At 33.1% G+C, this 20,328-nt stretch overlaps 3 protein-coding genes across 3 annotated transcripts in view; 2 read left to right on the forward strand and 1 right to left on the reverse strand.

Annotated features, from left to right (window-relative positions):
- LOC124422600 (flotillin-2) overlaps positions 1-20,328 on the reverse strand; it is an 88,087-nt gene that overhangs the window by 66,971 nt on the left and 788 nt on the right. The window lies entirely within an intron of this gene.
- On the forward strand, positions 384-11,189 carry LOC124422469. The gene is made up of 8 exons (XM_046958935.1): positions 384-1,173; positions 1,845-2,028; positions 2,154-3,411; positions 7,297-7,438; positions 7,590-7,730; positions 7,818-8,131; positions 8,326-10,553; positions 11,055-11,189. The coding sequence occupies exons 1-7, from the start codon at positions 772-774 to the stop codon at positions 9,710-9,712; spliced, it is 3,828 nt and encodes a 1,275-aa protein (XP_046814891.1). The 5' UTR covers positions 384-771; the 3' UTR covers positions 9,713-10,553; positions 11,055-11,189.
- On the forward strand, positions 10,585-19,630 carry LOC124422470. Its single transcript, XM_046958936.1, has 4 exons — positions 10,585-11,534; positions 13,182-15,305; positions 16,738-17,278; positions 17,708-19,630. The coding sequence occupies exons 2-4, from the start codon at positions 13,449-13,451 to the stop codon at positions 19,006-19,008; spliced, it is 3,699 nt and encodes a 1,232-aa protein (XP_046814892.1). The 5' UTR covers positions 10,585-11,534; positions 13,182-13,448; the 3' UTR covers positions 19,009-19,630.

Raw genomic sequence — 20,328 nt, forward strand, 5'->3', positions numbered from 1 at the left:
AATATTGGTCCTCAGCTTACTTATCGACAAAACTATAAGTTACATGAAACTGAGAATTCCAGAGAATGGATCATCTTTTAGAGATGTAATTAAGTCATTACGTTTGATTCACATACACAAAAGTAAAATGATACACACATAAACTTGAATCCTTCCCCTCACAATCGGTTTAATCGAAATTCATTTCGATGATGATTATCTTTCATCACTAAAATATCACTATTCTGCGTTGATACAAAAGTTGATACATTGAAGAAATACTAAACGATATTTAAAATCCAGTAGATTTTGTATTCCATCAATAAAATCTTACACATACCAAAAAAAATAACATTATACTTCGAAGAAAATACCACAGACATCCACAAAGCTTTATAATTCTTTGAATTTCAATGTTTCAGATTTCATTTCGACTAAGTGTTGCAAGTGCATTCCGATGTCCAACAAGAGATATCATTATTATATAGAAAAAGAAATAAATAAAAATATTGTCATTGGACGTAACTACGAAATGCTAATGCGAATATTTGAGAAATACATGAATTGAAAAAATAATTAGATATATATAGATAAATGATAATCTTGTTCGATTACTTAAGCTTGATCTTTCGAACTTATAAAAGAGAAGGAGAATTAATTATTAAAAGTTGTATATGGTTTCACTGAACGTCCTTGACTGATCAGTGTTACAGTATATAAACAGTTTCGCTTTCATCAAAGAGGAAAAAAAGCCTAACTAATTAAAAGTCACGATCAATAATAACAAACCATATGGCAACTGCAGCAGCAGCGATACAAACGACTATGACTGCACTCGATATCGGAAATCTGAGTATCATATCATTTCTAATATCTGTCTTAATTTCTTTCTATTATTATCTAATGGATCCCGAAAATCAACCACAAGTCACAAAAAATCTATTAAAGGAATACGATTTCGTAGTGGTAGGTGGCGGTTCAGCTGGAAGTGTTGTTGTTAATAGATTAACAGAGAATCCAGAATGGAGTGTACTTCTTTTAGAAGCAGGTGGTTTCGAAAACATCATTACGGACATACCGATTTTATCTACCTATTTACAAAATACCAAAATAGATTGGAAATATAGGACTGAAAACCAAGATAGTGCTTGTCAAGCGATGAAAGATAAACGTTGTTGCTGGCCCCGTGGAAAGGTAAGCTCTTTGATTCACCTGTAATGTAAAATCGTTGAAGAATTCAATAACAATACCAATTATTTTATAATTACATTGCTGATATGTTAGGTTACTGTGCGTCGTAATACAAAAAATGTCGAATATATGAAAAACAATCAGATTAAAGAGAAAATAATACTTTACTGATGAACAAAATTTTCATCAAAACTCTTTCGTAAATAAGGTCGTTTTCAAAGGAGAATAAATGAATGGTTGCTAATATAACGTAACGGAATAAAAAAAAAGTATCAGATAATTGAAGATACAAGAATGAAATGAATTTGCATTAAACTTATTATATATAATTTTCTAACGTCTATAAATCATATTGCGGTAGATATGCTAATAATACATTCATTGATTATACAAAACATCATGTTGGATCCTTTGAATTAAACACCTACCTGAACATGATTTATAAATATCTATACCTAAAATTCTCCGGGTTCTACTATTAAAATGAATATAGACTTTGATTTGACATAGGACTACCTTGTCGGTCTTCAGCGAAAGAGTTTGAAATGATATAGTAAAACCGCCCGCGAAAATATCAATAACAAAAGCAATCATAAGTCACTGAAACAACTTTGCTTATTTTCGTGAAAATAACTTAAAATTATTACATCATAATATTATTCCCTTGATTCTAGGTATTAGGAGGTTCAAGCGTACTTAATGCCATGCTATATATTCGTGGAAATCGTCGTGACTTCGATCAATGGGAAAGCTTTGGTAACCCTGGTTGGGGATATGACGATGTACTCCCATACTTTAAAAAATCACAGGATCAAAGAAACCCATATTTAGCGCGGAACACCAAATACCACAGCACAGGTAAGCTACGATTTTGATTGTTCATAAAATTAAGAAAATTGAGATGATTAATTTTTTGAAACAACAAGACATTACAAGTGATATTGAGTCATCCATTTAATCTCATGCAAAAATGGATTTTACAGGTGGTTATTTAACTATTCAAGAGTGTCCCTATAATACGCCTCTAAGTCTAGCCTACCTTCAAGCTGCAGAAGAGATGGATTATAACATCGTGGATGTAAATGGCCAACAACAAACGGGCTTTACATTGCCTCAATATACAATGCGCAGGGGCGCTAGATGTAGTGCAGCCAAGGCATTCGTACGTCCCATCAAATTTCGAAAGAATTTTCACCTATCGTTATGGAGCCATGTTACGCGTGTTCTCATAGATCCAAGTACCAAAAGAGCATATGGTGTAGAATTTATTAGGAATGGTCGTGTTGAGACCGTATTTGCGAAGAAAGAAGTTATACTTTCGGCAGGTGCTATAAACACCCCTCAATTATTGATGCTGTCTGGAATCGGTGCTAAAAATCACCTCGAAGATCTTGATATTCCAGTGATTCAGGATTCACCTGGTGTTGGACAGAATCTTCAAGATCATATATCCATTGTTGGTCTAACCTACCTTATTGACCACGAGATCAGCATTGTTTATAGTCGCTTATTGAATATGAACACCATATTGAAATATGCAATTACCGAGAACGGTCCTCTAACCTCGAGTATTGGTCTCGAAGTAGTAGGCTTTTTATCCACTAAATATGCCAATCAGACGGACGATTGGCCAGATATAGAATTTATGATTGACTCTATCGCGATAAATAACGTTAAAGATATTTTGCGTTACTTCTGCGTAACGGACGATTTTTTTAATGAAGCCTATGGAGAAATCATTAATCAAGATAGTTTCAACATTTTACCAATGTTGCTCAGACCTAAATCTCGTGGATATGTGAAATTAAAGTCGAAAAATCCGCTCGATTATCCATTAATGTATCACAATTATTTGACGAATCCTGATGATGTTAATGTTTTACGTGAAGGAGTCAAAGCAGCAATTGCATTTGGTGAGACGAGTAGCATGAAAAGATTAGGGATAAGATTTCACAATAAGCCATTGCCAAATTGTAATCATCTTCCGATGTTCACGGATGAGTATTGGGAATGTGCAATTCATCAATACACAATTACAATTTATCACGTGAGCTGTACTGCGAAAATGGGTCCACGATCCGATCCAATGGCGGTCGTAGATCCCTCTTTAAAAGTATATGGAGTAGAAGGACTTCGAGTGATCGATGCATCGATCATGCCTACGATCACTAGTGGAAATATCAATGCACCTGTGATAATGATTGGTGAAAAAGGTTCAGATCTTATAAAAAAGGACTGGATGTCCATATGAAAGAGAAGCAATGAGATTTTCTCAGCCTTTTTCGATCAACATTAGACAGTTGGAATAGGTCTGCGAACGAAAGTAAAATATATATTTTTATTATTGCATTGTGTAAAGTGATTATGAAAACAGATTGAATGTTTTAAACACTTGTTTTTTTAAGGTTTACGTTTCCTTTTTCTTTTTCTGTCGTTAAGATCCAATCGTAATTATCCAATTCTGTTCTTGTTTAAAATATAATTATATAACATTACGATATAAACTAACAAATTGATTTTTACAATTTTTTATTTTGTTAAAAGAAAAACCATTTGTAACTTTGAAATTACACTGGAGTACAATATTTACATATGCATATAATATATTTTAAATGTGAAAGTCCATAAAACATTTTGCTTTCGGAATTAACATTTTTTACATTCTGGGATTTTACAAAGTCCCGTCTTATCAAAAAAGATTGATCAATGAGCTATTTCATTCATTTGCACATTTTTTTAATGGATTTGATTGAAACTGCAATTGGTCCTCGTATTTCCTTTCTTTGTAACTTTTCATCTACTGAATATGACATAGAACATCCTTCCTCTTTACCTCTTTTTCCTTTTTGACTTAAATAAAGAACAATTTGTGTTTTAAAATGTAGATGACTATATTGATGTTTGCTTCAAACATTATGTAATAGACAATCACTTCTTATATATAAGCCAAGCATTTATTATTATCAAATCCAATAGACAGAACACAATACGATGATACTTTTTATTTTATTAATTATATAATTTTACTATATTTGGGCTTTCAATGTCATTGCTTTTTTAAGATTTTTTATTTCATCATATTACTGTACTTATTGGATATACTCTATAAAATGTACATAATAAGTACTTGTTGACGTACGCGTGCGTCTCTTCATTGTTCGCGGTATTTTATCTTAAGGGTTATGTATCACCATTGGAAATATTTATCCGTGGGAACCTATTGGATATTAATTAACAAAGCGCATAGACAAAAGCACGTGGTCACCTTTGTCTGGGCCTAGGCATTCTTAGTAAAGTACCTGAATTTGATAGTATGTCAATCCGGCTAATAAGTAAATAACGGAAGTAGACGCCTAGGCGCCATAAGCCAAGGTTTATCTGGCTTCTAGTTTTGTAATATCCATTATCAACCTCTAATCACACACCACTAGGACAAAGGGGCACACATAGAATGTTTGAACATTCCAGTGAACTATCCCCGACCAATGGAAAAAATATTTATTTTTTCCCTCTCCATATATCAAACTCCGTCCTTTACCAATCTCATTTAAGTTTACGTGGATAGTTCAAAATAGGCAAAAGAATGAGTCAAGCCACATCTTTCAGATTCACAGCATCTAAACTCTCAAGCCTTCTTCAGAAGCAACCAATAGAACTAACTGCACATCATACACGAGACACACAAACAATTGTAATTCATTCAATCAAATACACGGTGAGATTTACATAGCGCGCATCATTTAATATTGCGCAATTACTTCTCCATTTCTCACAGGATCCTTTAGAAGAACGCGCGTTCTCCCATTAATTTGCGGAAATGCGGCGAGCAGTATTTTGTAGACGGACTACAAACGGTATCCTAGCATAGTGCCGCCGCCCTCATTCATCGCTATCAGTGGGTCTATAGCTCGGATGAGACGGGGGACATTTCCTCCATGTTAGTCGATTATCATCGCTGGTCCAATGCGAAAAGCGCATTTAAAAATGTTTTCGTCAACAATCAACAGTATTTTATTATCAGATCATTTCACAGCATTTACAATTTATATCAGTCCTTCATAACTCTGTTTCCCTTTCTCATTTCTTCATTAGAAGAAAACATACAATTTTTCAATTGATTTGACCATACAGTTGTAGTACTTGGGATTCCCATTTTTTCAAGTTTTTCTATTAATTCAATTGTAAATTAAAATTTAAAATAAATTTTAAAAGTTATCAAAAATATATGTTATACTACTATTATAGCTTAATTTAACAATTTTTTACTCCGAAAATTTCTTATTTTAAGAATCAGAAAATTGTAAAATAAAAAAGATTCAATGAAAATCGATACTAAATTTTCTAGAGTGCTTCATTTTTTATTTTAATCATTCCAACAGCAATATTCCTTATAACAAATAAAGAATCTGTTTAAAATTTTTATTTCAACTTATGATTTATAATTTTTCTCACCGTTGTTGCGGAAAATTGATACTGAAAATAGATACGAAAAGTAGAGATTTTCAACGTCATATACTACACAATAAAGGGATAAAAATAAAAAAAAAAATAAGTATATCTATTTTGCAAATAATAAATAGCTAATAAATTAAAAAAAAAATCAAACTACATTATTTGTCATAGTTTTTATGAAAAAACAAAGAGAATTTGCTATTGTGAAAATATAATTTTTTTATAGACGATTAAAATCGTTTCTGCCAATATGCGAATAAAATACGTACGTATTTTTTTTTTACAAATTTAGAAACGAAAATATAACAATAACATTGAAGCAATTCGGATTCATTCTCTATTGCGAAAAAACATTCTTATAGCTTATATTAATATTATTATTTCAAAAAAAGAAATTTCTTTTTTAAATGTTTTTCGCAATATTGATTGAAAAAGCACTTCAAAGACACTGCAGCTTTCTACTCGCATACATTTTCAATGTAATTTTACATGGATAACTTTCTTGAGAAAAGAGCGCCTTCTCTAAGCAAAATCTATTGATAAAGTCTATAGATAAAATCTCTTCTTACTTCATTCACACTCCTTGAACGCGATAATGTCGGTTAAATAAATTTCTATTACGAAACATATCTAAATTTTTAAATAAAATTTAAAAATATTGTTTTATATTTACATTGATATTTGTTTTCATTCATTATTAAAGGAAACAAAACGAAAAGATATCGTATCGTTGAGCACGATGCAGTTCTTCGTGTGGAATGTCAATTCTGTATCACAACGAGGAAGTAAGAGAGATTCCATTTCTTCGAGACTTATTAAAATGCAACACGCATTTCGATAGAAAGAAATGCATATTTGTTTGCGATATGTGCGACATAACAATGCAAAGGAGATAATAAAGTAAAAATATTTTACTACATTAAATCACGTAAAACCAATATAGAACTAGTTAGAATCGACTGAACCAGCCTTTCTTCTTACTCTCGAAGGAAAAGTAGAACACCGAAAGAAGGCACTGGAACATTGTCTTGAAGTGAAATGTAATTCGAACGTAACGACTTTTCCTATCCTTTTTTTTTTCTTTTTATTGAAATTATTATTTAAAAGCAAATTAAAAATATTCTTTTTCTATTGAGATTAATAAAAATATTTGTAGAAATAACGAAAACGTAATAAAAATAATCAAATTAGTACTATTTATGTGAATACTTTCACAAATATCTCAAAGAAGAGGCATGAAAAAGTATATAACATATATACCACATAAAGGTGAAAGTATCCGAGAATGGATTCTCTTTCGTGACGTCAACGAAAAAGAATTCGTATCCACTAAAACCATACGTTACACGTGCAAACCTACGTTTTATTGTCCACCATCCACTAACTGGATTCATTGAAATTCATTTTGACAAACAATAAATTAATTCTTTTAATTTTTTCAAAAGTCAAGTAATTTTAATGAAGAACCTAAATTAATATTCCGGCACATTTGCACATTCACATTTTTGTAATGATGAAATAAAATCTAAATAACGAATAGAGAGTCACATCGAAATTAGTTTCACTCTGAAAAGATTGATAATACGTTTCGATACTTTTCTTTTTAGCTATACGATCGTCCTCACCTAGTAAGTCGATGCGATGCACGAGAATCTAACAAGATTTCACTCTCAGTATTCAATACACCGTCGGCATTGAAACTCTTTACACTGCTCTTAGTCTACGGTGTTTCGCCGGTATATTTAAGAGAAAAGTATGGACAAGTTTTAAGCAAGTTATTTCTTATAACATAATATCTGAATTGAAGAAAGTGTCTGTGATTTAAAAGTTACAAAATTCGAATAGCAAAATACTCGATAAAACAAATAGTGATGGTGTGTAAATAATTATTTTCGAAGAATAATTTTATAATTAACGCAATATCTGTGACGATATTATGTTAAAAAAATTAAGGTGAATAAATCTAGGAAATGACAATAGGTTTGGTTTCCTTAATTGCTACGACATCCGCCGTAGGAGTCGGTTTGATACCACTTGTGGCAATCGGACTATCGTTATACAGATACGATGAAATGGATCCTGAATCTCCTCCGAAAAATACTCGCGAGGTAAATTATTAATTTTAATTTCTTCGATCATCTTTTTTTTCTAGTCATAAATAAGATGTAAATTATTTTCGGTAATGAATTCTCCAGTTAAATCGAATGTACGACTTCATCATTGTGGGAGGTGGAAGTGCAGGAGCAGTGATAGCTTCGAGATTATCCGAAGTATCCAATTGGAGCGTATTGTTAATAGAGGCTGGTGATAATGAAAACGAAATTTCTAACATACCACTTTTCGCTGGCTATGGCCAATTATCTGAATTAGATTGGAAATATCAAACCATGCCGTCAATGACATCAGCTTATTGTCTCGCGATGGTAGGAGACAGGTGTAATTGGCCACGTGGAAAGGTTTTGGGTGGTAGCAGTGTCCTAAATGCCATGATATACGTGCGCGGCAACAGGTAATTCTTCTTTACTTACGTGACGTATTACGTTCTGCATACGTATGTACATCTAATAGTATATATAAAATATGTGTATCTAATACCTATACCCATAAAGTGAAAAACGTGAGAAATGAGAAACCTTCTTACAATAGCCTCTGACGTTATTACACATTGATTATTATTACTAATAGCAAGTAATTCTATTTTAGATTGGATTACGACAAATGGGCAAGAATGGGTAATACCGGCTGGAGTTACGAGGAAGTTCTTCCTTACTTTCTCAAGTCTGAGGATAACAGAAACCCTTATTTGCAAAGATCACCTTACCATAAAACGGGAGGCTACTTAACGATACAGGAACCACCATGGAGATCACCATTATCGATTGCCTTTTTACAAGCTGGACAAGAACTCGGTTATGAAAATCGTGATATCAATGGTGAAAGTCAGACTGGTTTCATGATTATGCAGGGTACGATTCGCAGAGGAAGTCGTTGCTCGTCAGCTAAAGCTTTTCTATGGCCAGTAAAGAACAGACGGAATTTGCACATAGCTTTGAAAGCTCAAGTATTGAAAGTCCTCTTCAATGCCGACAAGCGAGCTACAGGAATAGAGTTTCTACGTGATGGTTTAAAACAAACAGTTAGGGTAAGGAGAGAGATCATTCTGTCAGCTGGAGCGATCAATTCACCACAATTGCTAATGCTCTCAGGCATAGGACCGAAGGAACATCTCGAGGAACTCGGTATACCGGTATTATCTGATCTTCGAGTAGGTGACAATCTTCAGGACCATGTTGGTCTCGGTGGATTGAGCTTTACAGTGAACGAACCAATTACTTTGAAAAGGGACCGTCTACAGACACTACCAATATTACTGAATTATGCAATATACAATAAAGGGCCCCTGACTACTCCAGGAATCGAAGCCTTGGCCTTTATCAATTCTAAATACGCTGATCCTTCTGGTGTTTATCCGGACATTCAATTTCACTTTCTTCCAAGTTCCATCAATTCCGATGGTGAATCAGTAACCAAGTTTATCGGAATAAGAGATAGCGTTTATAATACGGTGTTCAAACCATTAAAAAATGCTGACAGTTGGACAATATTACCACTTTTATTGAAACCCAAAAGTTCAGGATGGATTCGCCTAAAAAGCAGAAATCCTCTGACTCATCCTGATATTATTCCGAATTATTTCGCTCACAAAGAAGATGTAGACATCCTGATAGAGGGTATACAAATTGCTATGGCTGTTTCAAACACAAGTGCCTTTCAAAGATTTGGTTCGAGACCATATTCTATTAAACTACCAGGCTGTCAAAAATTTCCTTTCGCTACGTATGAATATTGGGAGTGCGCTATACGACAATTTACCTTCACCATGTATCATCCAGTAGGTACGTGCAAAATGGGACCAAGAAACGATCCAACAGCTGTCGTGGATCCAAGATTAAGAGTTTACGGCGTGAAAGGTTTACGAGTCGTTGATGCTTCTATAATGCCTACCATTGTTAATGGAAATACTAATGCACCAGTTATCATGATCGGCGAAAAAGCAAGCGATATTATTAAAGAGGACTGGAAATATTAAAAGAAAGAACTTTGTAAATAATTTTAATTCACATAAGTCAATAATTTTATATGTTATAATTATTATTTATAATGGATATTAGTTTAATTATATGTATTTATATTGTCATGATAAACTCAGGGATACTTTGCAAATAGAAATTCAAAAGTATTTAGCTTGAAAAACTTGTTTTTTTTTGTTCTGTGAAATAAATGAAATGTGCCATTTCGAAACTCTTAGATAATTTTATTCAGAAGTAAAAAATAAAATAATAAGTGTTGTTGAAAGTTCAAATGTTAAGTACGGTCTTAGAAAAATTTAAATCAACGTACAACTACAGAGACTCATCCATGTATGAACCTATTAGTAAAAGAAATGGCAATGCAACTTTCTCGTTAAATTTTCTCCTCGCAATACACTTTTACGAAAAGAATGGTATCAAGATTATTATCTATGAAGCTAAATGTTTCTTTACGTAACTATCTTTATACCTTCTCGTTAAAACTTTTCTCATGCTATTAGTTTTTGCTTCTCATTCGATTTTCTCATCGACAATACGATGAACATAAATCAGTTGAACTTGGTAATCATTAACTACATAGATAAAATATATATCTATTAATAGCAAGAAGAAAGATAAATGCGTGATATGTATATTGCGCTTTATAAATTTCACAGATTCTTCGGCAGAACGTGCGAGAATAGTGAAAGCAGAAGCCTTATCGAGTTGTCATGTACTATCGTTTACTAAACGTTAAAATACATGAAATGTATACAAAAAAGGAAACATGTTAAACCGGATATTCATGTGAAAACTTGAAATCAGATTCACATATTTCTTGATTCTCTTCAAACATATCAAGTAAGACATCCAAAAATATTAATAATTAAATCTTCCAAAATACTTATAATTTTTTCGAATAAAGAACGTACCTACATAGAAACGAAGAATATCACTCGAGAAATCTGCTTAAAAAAATATTTAAGCAGAAAAAGACATCGGTTAGAAAACAATTCACTACTTACAATTGTTCCTAAACACAATTAGAAAATAAATTATCTTTAATGGCATCTTTCATAAAAATAGGAAAGAAAAAACAAAATAAACGAGCACGTTTACAAATAGAATAAGACCTATACGAGTATCAGCATTGAACCAGTTTATATTAATTAAAGCAAATATGTTGTAATCGTACTTTGTACTAATCATTGAGTTATTTTATGCGTAACTATTACGAAGTTAGAATAAATTAGATCTCTCCATGAGAGACTGGCTCTATGATCGATTTTCTCTGAAAATAAACAATCGCGACAAAGTATAAGCCTAATATAAAATTAAAATTTCTGTTCTTGTTAAATACAGGTATAACGGAAGTAATAGAAATTTATTGGCGCAATCTATCCTAATACTAACGCAATAGTCTTGTGTCTATTCTTGGAGAATGTACAAATAGATATATACATACAATATTAAGCGTAGGTATACATTCGGGAGAAGAGATAGGTGTGCATACAGTAAGAGAACACTTTCACTGTCAAGTAAGCGGTAAGTCTTAGAGGAAGACAAGAAGAAATCCATGGGAAGAGGTGGACAGATGGTAGAGGGAGTAGGAACTATGGTATAGTGTAGTATCGTTCTCCTCACTGTTATTACAGGTATCTTCGTGGTCACTTATGATGATCATCTCCAGCCGGCTAAAACCTTGCTCAAAATAGTTTTGTGAGTCAGCCTCATTGAAAGTTTTTCAAGAAAGAAGAAAAGTTCGTTATTGAAGATCTGGATTAATTAGACTTATCTCTTGGATCGTTTATCATCGTGGAAGATAATTGACAGATAACAAAGGTATTTAATATTGAAAGAAATTAAATGCAAAATTTTGCAATGGACCAATAATTATTATTAAGCCATTCGTGAATTTATATTTACTTTCGATTATTTCTATATTCTACAATATTCTACTAATAGTAGAACAGGTTTAACGAATACGAGAACTCGTTGTCATTTTTTACACGTACAATCTTATAATTAATTCTATCGTTTCACATTAAGTATTCAGGGCATCTTTATTCATAAAAATTACATAAACCGTAGAATTCTATCAATTTCATATTCTCGAAGGACACTAGTATTTGCACTCTCACTTTTAAATCACTCTTTAGCTAATTACGAAGCTAAGAAAATTACAGTATATACAATATATACCTCTTTACACATAAGCTTCTTATACCATAAACTCGACAATCTAAGAGAAAAAAAATAAAAATGGCATGTTGTCATAACAATCTAAGCAAATGTATTCTGGCGATAGATATATTAACAAATACTTTAACATTAAGTAATAAACTTGTCTATGTTATATTCAACCATATTTTAAAACGATTTACTTAATTAATTATTTAATTAATTTTTTTCAATTAGTTATTCATCACACAAAATATCTTGCACCATTCCTTCACCTATATTACATACATACTTCCTTTTCCAATAACAGTTTTAAAAAGAAAGTATTTCATGATTTAAAAAAAAAAATAATAATAATAAAGGAAAGAGATATAGAGAAAGAGAGAGAGAGAGAGAGAGAGAGAGAGAGAGAGAGAGAGAGAGAAAGAGAGGGGAGGGGGAGGGGAGGGGGAGGGGAGGGAGAGGTGTATGAGAGGGGATAGGGGAGGGGAGGGGAGGGATAGAGAGAGAGAAAACACATCATTGAAAATAATTCGTCGCAATAGATGCATCAAGGGTAATGATTATCCCGGAACTCATATGTAATAAACCTCTACTTCCGGTGTCCAATCCAATAAATTATTTCAGAAGGAAAAGTAAAGAAAGTATAGCGTTACGTTCCTCGTTAACAACACGCGAAATTCACGTTTTATCCAAGAACTCTCAATCCTTTCTTATCCTGCTTCCGATATTATCTTAATTCCGACGAGAAAGTATAATACATAATAAATTTAATTCGCAGCTTGATAAAGAATGTTCATACTGATCGCGAAGATCTAAATTGGTAATGAACTAACAAGAAAGTCCTACATTATCTTTTATCTGAATAAAGAAATTCAAAGATGTGTAATGTAACTATGACTCTCACAGAAGAAACCGAACACAAACGAGGTTTATGTTAGCAAAGCGCTTTCACCTTTCCCCGTTATGCGATCGACAACATCTCCTTGTTCTTTAACGAAACGAATGAGAAAGAGAAACGAGATGATCCTGCCGATTCGCACGTGTTTTTAATATAAAAATCTCTGGCCGAACTTTCTTTCGTCACTTTTCATAAGACTGTTACAATATCACGTCGAGTTTTATACAAAGTAAACATTGTAATGGTTTTTATACAAGAATGAGAAAAGATAATTACGCGCACTCACGTACGCATGCACGCACGCACGCACGCACGCACGCACACACACACACACACACACACACAAAGATAGCAGACAAACAAATAAACAATATACACTGTATTTTTTGTTTTTCTTTTTTTTCCAGGAAGGTCGAGAATTTCCATGGAAGTACGGCTAGCGATAGCCAACTCAGAATGAAAAGGACCGATGTCGACCACCCATTTCTAGTGCGCAGAGTTGAAAACATTTATTGTAGCCGACCGCCGGATATCGATTTATGACGAAGTCTGTATAAAAGTCGTTTCGAAAGGAAAAAAAAATTAGGTCGGCTTTTGCATCGAAAAATAAAAAGAGAACTGTTACTTTAATCAGTAGTCAGTTCATTAATCATTATCAAAAAGTAACGAAGAGGATGGTGTTCAGCACGATAGTCATAACGACAGCTTTGAAAAGTGCGTTAGGCTTAGTAGGGACTGGTCTTTGGTTGGTACCACTTCTTATAGCTGCTCTATCTTACTATCAGTATGATCAGCTGGATCCAGAAAGTCGACCTATCGATAGATACCCTCTAAATCCTGAATACGATTTTATCGTGATCGGTGGAGGATCGGCAGGTGCTGTTGTAGCAAACAGACTCTCTGAAATTTCAAATTGGAACATTTTATTACTGGAAGCTGGACCGGACGAAAACGAAATAACAGATGTCCCCTCATTAGCTGCCTATCTACAGTTAACTAAATTAGATTGGAAGTATAAGATTGAAGCTACGGGAAGAGCTTGTCTCGCGATGAAAGGTGGCCGTTGTAATTGGCCACGAGGGAAGGTTCTCGGAGGATCGAGCGTTTTAAATTATATGCTTTATGTTAGAGGTAATAGACACGATTATGATTATTGGGAAGCCTTAGGTAATCCTGGTTGGGGTTACAAAGAAGCACTTTATTATTTCAAAAAATCCGAAGACAATAGGAATCCCTATCTTCGAAACAATCCTTATCATTCAACGGGTGGTTACTTGACCGTTCAAGAATCACCATGGATCACACCCCTCGCTGTAGCATTCTTGCAGTCTGGTGTAGAATTAGGCTACGATTTGAGAGATATAAACGGGGAATTTCAAACCGGTTTTATGATACCGCAAGGAACTATTCGAAGAGGCAGCAGGTGTTCCACGGCAAAAGCTTTTCTTCGTCCTATAAGGTTACGCAGGAACTTTCACACGGCTATGAATTCGCACGTGACAAAAATAGTTATCAATCCTTTCACCATGAAAGCTGTCGGTGTAGAATTTGTGAGAAATGGTCGTAAGCAATACGTTCGAGCTCGCAAGGAAGTAATTCTATCAGCAGGTGCTATAAATAGCCCTCAAATTCTTATGCTCTCCGGTATTGGACCAAAGGAACATCTTCGTCAGATTGGCATACCTCTTTTGAAAGATCTCAGAGTCGGTGAAAATCTTCAAGATCACGTAGGAATGGGCGGTCTTACTTTCCTCGTTGATAAACCGGTAGCGATAGTTCAAAAACGTTTTTATAGCGCACCAGTGACTATGCATTATGCAGCCAACGGAAAAGGACCTATGACCACTCTCGGTGGTATTGAGGGATATGCTTTTATCAACACAAAATTTGCCAACAAGTCTATCGATTATCCTGACATACAAATCCACATGGCACCGGCGTCGCTTAATTCGGACGGTGGCGTACAAATCAAAAAGGTTTTGGGAATAAAAGACGAAGTTTACGACACTGTTTACGATCCGATTGCAAACAAGGATGCCTTCACTTTCATACCTCTTCTCCTCAGACCCAGATCACGTGGTACGGTTAAACTAAAAAGCTCTAATCCCTTTCACAATCCAATAATTGACGCTAACTACTTCGACGATCCGTTAGACATAGCCACTCTCGTTGAAGGTGCGAAAATAGCCGTTAAACTCGCCGAAGCGAAAGTTTTCAAACAGTTTGGTACTAGGTTACATCGACTGAAGATACCTGGTTGTCGACATCTTAAATTCAGTTCAGATGCCTACTGGGAGTGTCATATTCGTCATATTTCCATGACAATTTATCATCCGGTCGGTACAACGAAAATGGGACCTCAAAACGATCCTACAGCAGTTGTGGATCCTAGACTAAGGGTTTATGGTATCCGAAATATAAGGGTCATCGACACCTCTATAATGCCGACGATTTGTAGTGGTAATACCAATGCACCAGCTATCATGATTGGTGAAAAAGGTGCAGATCTCATCAAGAGCGATTGGTTATCTTATTCAACCAAATGATAGTGTGGGAACTAGTATCTCCATTTAATATAAATAGGCATTCGTGAAGAGATTGACCGAAGGACCTAGATAGCTTAATGATTACAAAGCGGAAGACCTGGGTTTGAGTCCCGGTTAAAAATCTTTTAATGAATACTTAATACAATACTTAAAACTTACTATAAAACTTTCATAAAAATTTGTTAACTAATATTAGGTAAAAGGTAAAGCGAAAAGAAATAATTAACAAAGATATTGTTACGTTCGATATATTTGAAAGTATGAATTAGAAAGACTGGGACAAGCAGAAAAAAAATCAAACCAGGAGCTATGTGTACAATTGATGTCTATTTTACGACGGAAGATTTTTAACATAGCAAGGATAGTGCTAGTTAAAAATATACACGACTCAGGTATAATTATCTCCGTGTGCCATAAAATTCTAATAGCGCTTAATCTAATCTAACGATTGTGTATTATTTCTATTTTCTTCTATTTCTCTTAATTCTCATCGTTCTTTTAAATATAAAATTAATTGTAAATATTATGATACGTATAAGAAGAAATATATGTATATATATTACCTGTATATATTATTTACCATTAAAAAATATGATACATAATAATAAAAATATTATGTAAAGAAATATTAAAAAATACGATAAGAATAAGAAAATCGTAAGGATAAGATAATTGTTTAAAAAAAAATTTGCGATACTGGATTATTTTTGTCTTCCATCAGCAAGAATTTCAATTATTAGCACGTTTTATAAATAAACTGATAAACAAATTGATATTGTCATAAAAGGAAGAAGAAAAAGTACGGAAGGCAGTACTCAATGATTGTTATTTGAAAAAGACCGAGTATTATATATAAGTATTCTTTTATTTCTTATTACGTGAGATTGAGTGTCCGACAAACTTGTTATTTTCTTCCACATATATACTTCTATACACACACACACACACACACACACACACACACACACACAATTATTTTCTTTGTTTCACTCTCTTTAAACAAATTTAACAGTTCCGAGTACAAGACAAACAATTCTTTTTATAAAAAACATTACCAATAGAAATTAAAATTAATGGCAGTAGGTATATGTCGAAAAAAATTAATAATAAATCCTCTGGAAAAAATAATTAGAATAATCTTATTTTGATAATGGTCCATCATAATGAAATTCGTGATGAAATGGGGATAGAAAAAAAAAGATAGAAAAGACTTACAAGTTGTTATGTAAGTACTTCTAGAAAGTGAATTTCTAAAAGATATATATATATATAAACCGGTTAGTTAAGTTTGTGAACGCTTCACAAGAGCACAAGAATATAAAAGGTAGTATCGAAAAGTATTTCTTTTTAATTTCTTCGTTGACATGTTTGCAAATTAATGTGATAGTGAGAAAAAAATTCTTCTATATAATTGATTTTCGACATGATGTTACGAATAATCATTGTATTATCATTACTTTCTTTAATATCTACGGTAAAAAGTGCGACATTTTTCGATCTTTTAAAAGAATATAAAGACAAGGATGTACAAATCAAGACAACTTATTACCCTAAATGGGAGAAATACGATTTTATTATAGTCGGAGCAGGTTCCGGAGGTTCGGTTCTCGCTAATCGTTTATCAGAAAATAAAAATTGGAAGATCTTATTGTTGGAAGCAGGTTATCCGGAAAACTTGATACAGCAGATTCCTATATTCGTTAATATACTCCAAATGACGGACTATAATTGGGGTTATAATGTAGAACCTCAAAATAATACCTGTTTTGGAATGATCAATCGGCAATGTGCTTGGCCACGTGGAAAATCACTCGGTGGAACCAGTACAATTAATTATATGATTTTTACACGTGGCGACAAGTTGGATTATGATTATTGGGCGGCCTTGGGCAACGAAGGCTGGTCTTACGAAGAGATTCTACCATATTACATAAAGAGTGAAAAATTCGACGTTCCTGGTAAGTTCAAATCAAACCCATTCACCTTATTTTGTAACTATATACCTAATATCCAAATAACGTAAACAACAAGAAATATTATAAACAAACGAAATATAATACAGTGAATGATATATGAATGGAAAACTCATGTAAAACATTTTAGTTCGTGGGATCGCTTGGATCTCAGTTACCCCAGAATAGGGGTGTCTTAACCCTCCAACGAGAGTAGTCACGTTTCGATTACTCACCCTTCTTGTCTATTCACTAGAGCCTGAACGTTAGTCAGACTAACCGAATCATCATCCTTCGTTCGACTAATATCTTGAAATTTTTCTCTTTCGAGATCTCACTTGTACATTACTTAGAAATATTTATAGAAATGTTTAAAATAAAATCTATAAAGTAGGAAATATTGCAAATTGAATAAAATTAATTAATACATTACAGGTATTATTAATTCACCATATCACGGAAAAGATGGATACTTGTGCGTTGAATACGTTCCTTTTCATACCGAACTATCCACAGCATTTCTTGAAGCTGGTAAAAGACTCGGTTATGATGTTCTCGACTATAATGGCGAAAAACGAATAGGTTATTCATATTTACAACTCAACATGGACAAGGGAGCACGTTGTAGCGCTTCAAAAGCCTATCTTAGAGTGAAACGACCTAACTTGGACATCGTAACTGGCGCAAGAGTAACAAAAGTTCTTATTGATGAAAATCGCCAAGCTTACGGCATCCAATACATCAAAAATAACAATAAAAAACTCGTATTCAGCACGAAAGAAGTGCTTTTATCCGCGGGTACGATCGATTCTGCCAAACTACTTATGCTTTCGGGTATAGGACCAAAGGAACACCTCGAAGAGCTGGAAATTCAAGTGATTCAAAATTCTAAAGTCGGATATAACATGTACGAACATATCGGTTTCCTCGGTCTAACCTTCTTAATAGATCAACCCGTATCTCTATCACAAAGTAAAGTGTTTAATCCGCACTCGTTATGGGAGTATGCGTTTAAAAGAAATGGCTACATCGCTATACCTGGTGGTGCCGAAGCTTTGGCATTTATAAGAACGAAGTATGCTCCATCTGAAAAGCCGGACATCGAACTTCTTTTTGCTTCAGGTTCGATACATTCAGACAATGGTCTAGGCATTAGGAAGAATATACGAATGACGGACGACCTTTATAATACGGTTTATAAACCAATCGAAAATAGAGATGGCTTATCGATCTGGCCGATAATTCAAAGTCCAAAAAGTGTTGGTCGTCTTACCCTGACGTCGAAAGATCCTTTCGTACCACCCAAGATAGAGCCTAATTTCTTTTCTCATCCTGACGATATCGAAATCCTACTTGAAGGTATAAAACATGCCATCAACGTATCTAAAACGGAACCTTTCCTTGCATACAATAGTCGATTACATGATATCAAAATACCCGGCTGCGAATTCTATGAATTTAATACCGACGATTATTGGCGATGTGCTATCAAATATTTACCATTTATGATGAATCACGAGATAGGAACCGTCAAAATGGGACCCAAAACTGATCCCTATGCTGTTGTTGATTCGCGTTTAAGAGTTTATGGTATAAAAAATCTCAGAGTAGTCGATGCATCTATTATGCCCACTATACCAATCGGCCACGTAAATGCTGGTATCTTCATGATCGGTGAAAAAGCTGCTGATATGATCAAACAAGATTGGTCGAAAGACGCAACAGGAAGTAACTAGCTAGTTCGTTCAATTCGACTAACACGCATAGTAAACTCGAAGTAAATATTACGTCGATGTATGATTACATTGGTCAAACACGTTCATGGTATAATTGTTTCTCATTTATGATCTACCTTGTCCTTGAGCTCGCAAGTGCTATCAAATATATAATATAGGAATATACGATTAATAAATAAATCCCGAGTTTTATTCTTTACGTCTATACAATCATGTTCAATCTAATAAAATATGAAATATTCGACGTCATCGATAATTCCCAACACGATAATTCACATAATTGATTCATCGAATGTTTTATTCGCAATAACAAGTGCCACGAAGCGATAAGGAAATAATTTATTTTTTACGTTTATATTATATATTAACATATATCATATAAACTAAAATGTGGTGGATATTATATGTTCGGGGAAAAAAAAAAAAAAAGAAAAATGCGAAAAATAATTTTATTTTTATAAACTCTTTTCTAGAAATAATCGTAATAACATAAAATTGTAACAGTGTTAAATAAAATATCTCGATAAAGAAAAGAAAAACGTTGAACACGTGTATTTCAATCTCATTCAATAAGATGACTCATTTCCATAAATATCCAACGTTGAAGCAAGACTTCTAGTGGCGAACTAAAGTCACGAATTAAATGTTTTATTAATATTTTTTACAGTTTCACCTAATTATAAACTAAAATAATCATGGCTAATTAAATATACATCATATATATATATATATATATATATATATATATATATATATATATATATATATATATTATTGATAAAAATCGGCATTTATTTATTAATCTTATATTCGTTATGTATTTGATCGTACTTGCTCAATGACATGGTAGATCATAAACGAGAAACAATACAAATATATATGTATGTATATATATATATATATATATATATATATACATATGTATTTGTATTCGATGATCCTCGCGTGATCATAAATCATAATTATACCATAAACGCGCTTGAGCAATATAATCATACATACAACGTAAATATATATATATTTAATTAGTCATGATTATTTTATTTTATAATTATAAAGTATATATATATATATATATATATATATGCAATAATTATTTAAATTATATTTGATTTAAACTTTTTAATTGTTTTTCTTGAAAATCGAAGATATTAATGTAATACTTATATATCAACTTGCCTCGAGTTATAAACTTATTCCATTCGTTTAGTGTTTTATTAGACATTTAATCTTATAATCAATTGTATTAACAAGCCTATAACCAATACAATTCATTTATCATTCTAAGTTTAAAATTATAGTCAGTAATTCCTTTTCCTT

The sequence above is a fragment of the Vespa crabro genome, chromosome 3, assembly GCF_910589235.1.
Source record: "Vespa crabro chromosome 3, iyVesCrab1.2, whole genome shotgun sequence".
NCBI lineage: Eukaryota > Metazoa > Arthropoda > Insecta > Hymenoptera > Vespidae > Vespa > Vespa crabro.

Coding starts and splice junctions, on each gene's coding strand:
- LOC124422469 (XM_046958935.1), top strand. CDS start 772: ATGGCAACTGCAGCAGCAGCGATACAAACGACTATGACTGCACTCGAT. Junction 7,439..7,589: donor CTGAATTGAAGAAAGTGTCT/GTGATTTAAAAG, acceptor GAATAAATCTAG/GAAATGACAATAGGTTTGGT. Junction 8,132..8,325: donor ATATACGTGCGCGGCAACAG/GTAATTCTTCTT, acceptor ATTCTATTTTAG/ATTGGATTACGACAAATGGG.
- LOC124422470 (XM_046958936.1), top strand. CDS start 13,449: ATGGTGTTCAGCACGATAGTCATAACGACAGCTTTGAAAAGTGCGTTA. Junction 15,306..16,737: donor TCAAGAGCGATTGGTTATCT/TATTCAACCAAA, acceptor ATATAATTGATT/TTCGACATGATGTTACGAAT. Junction 17,279..17,707: donor TGAAAAATTCGACGTTCCTG/GTAAGTTCAAAT, acceptor AATACATTACAG/GTATTATTAATTCACCATAT.